This window comes from Hippocampus bargibanti, linkage group LG13, assembly GCF_051943395.1.
Source record: "Hippocampus bargibanti isolate YZ-2025 linkage group LG13, ASM5194339v1, whole genome shotgun sequence".
NCBI lineage: Eukaryota > Metazoa > Chordata > Actinopteri > Syngnathiformes > Syngnathidae > Hippocampus > Hippocampus bargibanti.
The window spans coordinates 2518608-2527537 of NC_142746.1; the positions used below are offsets into that span (position 1 = coordinate 2518608).

General features: G+C 41.8%; 1 protein-coding gene across 1 annotated transcript; it reads left to right on the top strand.

The window, feature by feature from the left end:
• The first annotated feature begins 214 nt into the window (after positions 1–214).
• On the top strand, positions 215–5860 carry prorsd1 (prolyl-tRNA synthetase domain containing 1). The gene is made up of 4 exons (XM_089012629.1): positions 215–301; positions 2300–2422; positions 2564–2653; positions 3755–5860. The coding sequence occupies exons 1-4, from the start codon at positions 221–223 to the stop codon at positions 3965–3967; spliced, it is 507 nt and encodes a 168-aa protein (XP_088868755.1). The 5' UTR covers positions 215–220; the 3' UTR covers positions 3968–5860.
• The last annotated feature ends 3070 nt before the right edge of the window (positions 5861–8930 follow it).

Here is an 8930-nt window from a genome sequence, read left to right on the forward strand (position 1 = left end):
GTCACGTGATTAAAAAAAAGTCAAATCACGCGAGGTTCAACGAGAAGTGTTTACATTAAGTTTCCAGTAGGCGGCAGTACATAGCTGAGAGCACTCCAGTCGCCCAAGAAGCAAACGGACAGCGAAGAAGAAAAAGCTCGGAAGTCGACAAAGCTACTTTCAGACTGTCGTCCTTTACGAGCATATTTATTAGAAATAAAAAAATATTTATTTATTAAAGATGTCCGAGGAGCTGCGGGAAGAACTGGAGAAGCGTTTGGAATCTTTAAACATCCAGACGACCTGCGTCAATCACCCGCCGGTAACACAAAAACACGCGCACGCAAACACACAAGCTTATTCTACGTGTCCCCAAATCAATGGAGCTCCCAATAAAATATTGACGTTTTGTGTTCGCCTGTCAACTTTTGGATAAAACTAAACCCTTACTCGGGTTTGATAGCACTGTTGTGTCAACGGGAACTGCTCAGTTAATTCGGCGTTCTCAAATCTACTTTATGTGTAGTGTTATTTTAGTAAAACTATTTTCCCGCCCTCACTCTACGAATACTGTATCTTTTACCTTGGCACTCTAAAAGGGAAACCGAAAGTTTTATTCGGCTAACTCATATCCCGATTATATTGTGATAGTAATTAAAAGTTCAAATTCCGATTTTTTTTTCCGGCTGTATTGTTCTTTAATTTACGTTCACGAGCAATGCAAAGTGACAAATGGTCCGTTTTCCGGTAGATTGACTTTTCGCAAACGTTTGTCACGCCGAGTGCATTACTGCTCAAGCGTTTTTACAATTTCACGGGTCCATACAGTCAATGAAAAGAAAAAAAAACATACAATTCACTTCTACATCCAATAATACTCTGGTGTAGTTCAATCTTATAATAACAAAAACTAGGTGAGTAATACAAAACATGTAAGGACTACTAATGTACTCAATAATACAACTATGTAGCCATTTTTAAAATATAATAAAATGAAAACAAAAAAAATAAGAGAAGAGAAAAAAATAATCTAAAATAAACGGGGGGGGGTTAAATACTTTGTGACAAGTTTATAAAAACAAAATTCCTCTTGAGGTTTACGCTCATCACTTGTAACACTGAGCTATAGTACACGTTAGAGCCGTCTGAATCGCCGTGTCGTACAGGGAGCACACCATTTTAGAATGTGAGTGGAGTCAGGCTTTTTAAACAACGATTCTCGCCAATAATAATAATAATTTATTTTTTAGTTGTATTAATTGTTGTATTAAGTTCATCTTGTCTACTTGATATCCAATTTAAAACAGATTCTTATCTTACAGACAGTGTGTTGTCGGTGTTCAAATACCTGACATGTTTCGGCGTCTACTTCCGCCTTCGTCAGAGTGTCCTAAAACTAATAATAATAATAATAATAAATTTCATTGACATAATTAGTTTGTATTAATGTGTCCTCCTTTTTTATAATAATAATAATAATAATAATATATTTCATTTATAAGCGGCTTAAAAAATCTCAAGGTCACTTTACAGTAACAGGATAAGTTTTTCGGTGGTTGAGCAGCGGCAGCCACACGTGCCAGCGTTCACTCAACCCGGAAGGAACTTGGACAGAAAGCTAGCTAGCTAATATATAGCTAAGAGATAGCTAGCTAGGCCTTCACTCAACCCGGAAGTAACTCAGATAGAAAGTTAGCTAGCTAATAGACAGCTAATTGATAGCTAAGTAACTCGGATAGAAAGCTAGCTAGCTATTCGATAGCCAACATATAGCTAATAAATTACAAGACAATAGTTTTATTATAATAATAATAATAATAATAATAATAATAATAATAATACATTTTATTTCAAGCGCCTTTCAAAGCTCTCAAGGACACTTTACAGTCACAGACAAGCATAGATACAATAATAAATAAAATACAATTATAAATAGAATAAAATAAATTATAACAAGACTATAATGAAAAAAAAGGTGATGAGAAAAACAATTCTTTTTTCACCGTTCTCTTAATGTATTATTATTATTATTATTACACTTCTAGATTTAAAAAAATCTTCATTTGTTTTTTGTGAAGTATTTTTTCAGTTTTTCTATATTATACATACTTTTCAGGGAAATGTGATACAGTAAAGTCTCGTTATATCGATATCGGATATATCGATAGTCCCGGTTATATCGATACTATTTCTATGCACGCACCGAGAAAATTACATGCAAACAGGGTCGGATATATCGATAGTCCCGGTTATATCGATATTTTTTCGGACTCCCTTGAATATCGATATAACGAGACTTTACTGTATTTGAAATTGTCAGGTTTTCACAGTGGAAGAGATGATGCCTCACCTCCAAGATGTGAGGGGCCCTGTTTCCAAAAACCTTTTTCTCAAAGACAAGAAGAAGAAAACGTGGTTGGTGTCGACGCGTCACGACCGACAGGTGAGGCCTGGAGCATCGTTCAGCATTCGTTTTCCATCGTTCTCCCTCGTTCTCTACTCCACAATTACCACTTTTTGAAAAGATTGCCTGGACTATTGACTATTGACAATAAGAAGGACCAGCCTCTTTATTCATGTCCAGGTGAACCTGAATGAGCTTGCCAAGAAGCTGTCGGTTTGTAGCGGGAACCTCCGATTTGCAGACGAGGCCACCATGCTGGATAAACTTAAGGTGACACAAGCGGTTAATATGCACTTTTCTGTTTTATTATTTGGCTTGGTCCTCTCCTCGAAGAAAAATTCAATTTTCGTCACTAAGTCGACTCACTTTTATACTCAGTAGACCTACATGTGCCATTCTAAATTCATAAAATATTGTTATCAATCATAATACCTGAATTGTGGGGCCTTGAGGCCGTGGATATTTTGGGAAGTAGCGACCTTGATCGCCCACTGACGCCATACTCGGTTGCATGTTCACCATAAAGACAACGTGCTTGATTGGATCGAATTGGATTTGCCTTTATTAGTCTTTCAGTGGAGAAATTTACATTTCACAGCAGCAAAGTGATAAAAGGAATGAAAGTAGAAAAACAAAATACATGAGCCTCTGGAAAGGCAGCCATTCTCGCGGTGCCGTCTTGAAGTCAAAATAACAAAAAAAATAATAATAATAATATGACACAACAAAGACAATATTACAACACAAAGACACAGAGAGTCATTCATTCTTTAGCACTTTCTGTACTATCTTTGTTATATAAAGCAGTTCTAGATGAAAGAGGAGAGGATCAAAGCATCTTTTCACCAGTGCATCAGGGACATCATGGTGGAATGTGCACGTCGACTACAAGCTAAATGTTGAAAGCAAACACGCAGCTGTAGCATCCATTGACAAAAAGAGATCAGATTAAAAAAATCAATATACAGGTAACATCCGACTTACGACCCAGTTCCGTTCCGACCAAACGGTCGTAAGTCAAAATGGGCGTAAGTCGAAATCCATTCAAAATTTGGAATAGAGACTCGCAGGCTAAATGACTTGAAACTCCCCCCTCTGGTGCCATCACACGGTCAATTGCTGTGCGAGAGTGAGATGCTGGCTGGTGAACCCATTGCCGGCCTGCTTGCGCGTTGCAGTGCCAGGCGTAGAGTAAAAATTTTAGAACTGGATGTCGGGTCGTAAGTACGGTTGGTTGTAAGTCGAGCTGGTCGTAATTCGGATGTTCCCTGTATTCTTACCTAATTAATCGCTGGAATTATCCATGAAAAAAATATTGGCTAGTGACAGGCCAAGTCCAACTCAAGCTAAAGATGCAATCGTGTGGTTCAGGTGCGTCAGGGATGCGCCACGGCTCTGGCTCTGCTCTTCGACAAGGACTGTAGCGTCACCTTGGTCATGGACCGAGACCTGCTGGAAGGGGGCCACGACATGGTTTACTTTCACCCCATGACCAACAGCGCCACCATGGGGATTAGGCCCCAGGACCTGATGCGCTTCCTCAAGCACACCGGACACGAACCCGTCCTGGAGGACTTTCAGTAAATGACAAGAACTGCAAGAAGATTCTGATTTTGGGGATGGGAGAAGCATACAAGGAACATGCAAATCAAGCAGTGAAGTGAGCAGAAGTCATCAATGCGACACGAGATGAAGAAGCATAGCTAATATCGACACCTCTCTCACATTCACTTTATTTGTACAATTAAAAACACACTCAACGTGCAACCTTACAAACAAAATGTGTGCTTGTATATGTTTCTCGGTCTGTCTGTCTGCCTGTCTAGCTAGCTATCTGTCTAGCTAGATGTCAGTACATTTATCTAGCTAGCTAGCTGTCTATCTATCAAGCTGTTGATCTATCTATCTATCTGTCTAGCTAGCTAGCTGTCTATCTAACCGTCTATCTATCTAGCTAGCTCTGTCTAGCTGTCTCTCTCACTGTCTCTAGTTGGCTATTTAGTTAGTTATCTAGCTGTCTGTGTCTAATTCTTAGAATCTCTGTGAGTGACTTAAGATTGTCTGGTCACCATGGCGATGAGAGCTGCGGCGTGCTCGTCAGCAGCTTGCGAGGCAAAAGACCTCCGGGTTGTTGATAGTTAACCCATTCGCTACCATCCCTGAATTTATTTGGGAATTGTTAAGAGTGACGTGGTTGTTCAAGCGTTTTTCATGCAGGGGTGCTGATAAAGACCTCTGGCGATGTTTTTCCCTTTCCATGAGGGAGCAGCGTTTGTCTTTTTTCCATGTTAGCGCTTTGTTCCAGCTTCAGCTGTTGTTAAAGCATACCTGTTAACCTCCACGGCTCCATGCCCTTACAAACTGTCGTATTTTCCCTTACAAAATACAAAATACGTAATCGTACACCATATTTTTTTTTCAAACGTGTTTCTTTATGTAGTTTAACATGTTATAGTGTACATGTTGCGTCACACGTGTGTATGATTTTGAAGTGCGCCTTTCAACGACAACGAACCTACTTAAAAATAAAGAGAACCATCAAACTCTTTATTGGCGAGCCAGCCAGGAGCATTTTTCCCTCCTCCTCAGCCCAATCAACTCTCCAAATGGAAACACCCAGATTTCCCAGTCGCCCGTGAACCCTTCATCTTCACAGCAAGACCCCTCGAGCCGAGCTCCCGATGGGCCGCCACCACCCGTGGGCGCCCCGACCCCACCGTGAAACCTGCCGCACCCTGATGGCCAACATCGTCCAATTCGCCTGGCGACACTGCAACTAGCTGCATCGTATATGTCCACGATCGCACATCGTCGGACATCGCTTATGTCCACGATCGGACATCGTCGGACATCGCTTATGTCCACGATTGGACTTCGGGAAGACGCTTCATGGCCGACACGGCCGCCGATGTCAGCGTGCTTCCTCAGCGTCCTGCAGAGCACCATGGCAGCGCGATCATCGCCACCGTCGCCGATGACCGGCCTGTCCGGGCCCGGCAGCATGGCCAACCCCACGCACCTTCGTCCTCACAATCCCTCATCGATTGTCCGACAACTCACGGTGAGAAGACCTTCCGGCATCGACTCGACGGCCGCGAGGAAAGTTTCCATCGATCGACTCAAACTGGCAGTCGTAGAGCACTCTTTGCCGTGCTCCCGTACAACGACTTCAGGCACCACGAAACCTCCTCGGCAACCTCCCCACCGACGCCTGCCACGCCCGGTGACCGTCATCTTGCCTGGCCTCACCATGTCGCAGAATTACTTTTGTTTTTATTTCTTTTTCCTTCATCGCTTTCACCGACTTCGGATCCAGGAGGGGAGCCCTGTTGCGTCACACGCGTGTATGATTTTGAAGTGCGCTTTTCAACACTTTCATGTCTTTCAATTCCTTGATCTTGATGTGTGTCTCACCCTGACGCATAGCACACGCTTGCAAATTGTATAAAAGGAGCTGTCGCGGGGCCGGGCGTCGGACGGACATCACGGCACGACTTGCTCAACTCCACGCCGCGATCAAGCCCTGCGCGTCACCTGCCTGGGAGATCTGACAACGAACCTACTTACAAATAAAGAGAACCATCAAACTCTTTATACACATGTTTCGTTATATCATTCTGTACATATTCTTAATAAATGATGAAATTACAAGTGTTGCTTAATTACTACAGTGTTCTCTATTGTGTTGCTCATACCTATACCCATATACCATATACCATATAGCTATACCTATACCCATACCAGGTATGCTATTGTATGATCGATAATTTTTCAAGACTTTTCGTTCCAGACTACGTTTTTGGCGTGGCTCTTTGTATCAAAACGTGTCTTTAAATCATAGAAACCGGAGGCAGCTACTTTCACGTCTTTTTTGCAAGCAACAACATAAGAACATTCCACACCTTTCTTCGAAGCTTGTATCAATCCCTCGTATCGTCCTGACTTTCGCTGTATTCACGTGTGATCGGAATGATGCAATGGGAAATCCCCAGGCGGCAGACACATGCGCATAGTAGCATCAAACCGCTCACTTCGTTTGCAACGAAAAAAAAAAACATACAGAGATAGAGGCTACCGCGCAAACTCGTTTGACTTGATTGATTTGCTGTTTCGTGATAGTCGGTGTATACCGGACGGTACCCATAATTGATAAAGTTGCATTTTTCTGTACAGATTTTCTTGTACGTCGCACGTCTTAAAATGCATAATAAACGTACTTTGTATGGCAAAAACGTACAGGTTGACAGGTATGGTTAAAGCGCGATATAAATCACCACCCCCGTTTCAAGCTCTGATAACTCCAGACCCATATAACTTAGGAATTAACTTTTTATAATAATAATGATAATAATAATAATACATGTAATACATTGTATTTATAAGCGCCTTTCAAAACTCTCAAGGACGTAGCTAATAGCTAGCTAGATAGCTATATAGCTTATAGCTACCTAACTCGATAACTAGCCAGGCAGCCAGATAGCTAATAGATAGCAAATAGATTATTGATTTCTTCATTCTAAACTCCTTCCATGTCAACTTTTGATATAGTTTTACTCATTTTTATTACATACTAACGCTACTTATTACAGTGTTAAAATCACACACATTTAGTGACGGTGTCAGAGCACTTGTGTATAAACTATGTAAGGGCGAGGGGGGCGGGGTCGGGAAATGAGAGGGAGCGGGGATATCGATCTCACCATATGCGCACCCATGTGTTGATGTGCAACACGATCCTTCAACAGCGTGTGTGGACTTCCGGGATGACATCATCGTCACGACCGGCATGTTTACCCTCGTAGTCATGAGATGCACGCCGACGTAAACGGAGCAGATTGAAGGGGTGATGCTTTTGCCCGACAGGTAAGGCAAAGACCCATTTAAAAAAATATTCATTTTGTGTGATGACAACTTCCCCTCTCTGATAAAGTTGCTATTTCATAGTCATGTTGCAACTGGACCGTTTTTCTTTGAATGTAACAAATCAAAGTGATCGTTATAATTTGGACAAAATCCATTTTTCACATTTGTTGTGTGTTTTTAACATAACACACATTTCTGAGAACTAAAATGGATTCCTTCAATGTATTTTTTACTCAAGTGGAAGATACAATTTGAGACCTCTTTCAACTAAATTCACATTTTTTTTATTTGCGGGTGGATGCTATGAACCCCTTGGGGAACCCCACCTGCCCCCCAAAAATGCATCACCTTTAGTCCAGATGTCGGGAACCTTTTTGACTAAGAAATTAAATGTTTTTCAGTGAGAGCCACACACACACACACACACACACACACACACACACACACACACACACACACACACACACACACACACACACACACACACACACACACACACACACACGCACACACACACACATAAATAAACACGCATGCACGTGCGGCCACTTTTCAACGAAATGTCAGAATGTATTCTTTCAAATAACTTTGTGATAGTACTCATGTCAGAGATATGACAGACAGACACCGTGGACAGAGACTCAGAACCAGAAAGATTGTCCCCACTGCCGGCAGGAGACGCAGTCATCAGATGACATACGTCTGAATTCTGCGCCCCTCTGCCAAGCTATTTATTGAGAGTATATGTAAATTAAAGTGATATATTAGTAAACATAGTTTTCTTGATTATAATGCCACGCCTCTGGGCGTTCTGAACACCAACAGCTGCAAGCAGTAAAACATAAGACATTTTAATTGGTTGTCTTTTCCAAAAACTGATAAGTTTGTAATCTGGCGCTTGTGCAGGATGTTTAAGCCGTAAATAACTTTGGTGAAAAAGGAGTATCTAAAGCCCTAAATTCTGTGCAGGGCCGGACCTTCTAGAATCTAGATGGAGACGACGGTTCACCTTGCCGTGTCTGTTTCACTCAGATTTACTGTGGCCATCTGCGCTTTTGACTGTAGGCCCATTGTTTAGTTGGTCAGCAAAGCACGGCACTTTTAAACATGATAAATTATTATTCTCCATCAACTCACCATTAGCGTGAATGGTTTTTTGTTCCTCATGATTGGTAAAAATCCAGCCAAACGATCGGAATAAAAGTCAACTTGCCGGGCCCATACGCCAAGTGACTGCTAGCTCGCCTGCACAGGGCTCAGTAGTTTCCACACTTGCTTTCTGCTGTCTCTCGCAGAAGTAGTATATTGATGCTAACGTGAGCAAAGTGCCACTGACATTGGACTGTTTCATCGATGGTATTGTTTCATTGCAAATTAGAATCAGAACCTTTTCCCTCCACAAAGGCGAATCTTTTGGTCAATTCCAACCATGTACGGTACTCGTCATTTTTTTACTCATCAGGGTTATTTAAAAGGGGCGTTTACCTGTTACAAATGAACGGCCTATATCATCCAATCAAAATTGCGCTTTCCGCCAACTGCAGCCCAAACATGAAATGAACAGCAAAAAAGCGAGAATATGTATTTAGTTTTATCGGCGAGCCAGATGCAATCACCAAAAGAGCCAGATATGGCTCAAGAGCTTTTTGTTTCCCGACCCCGGCTTTAGTCCAAGTCGTTTTTT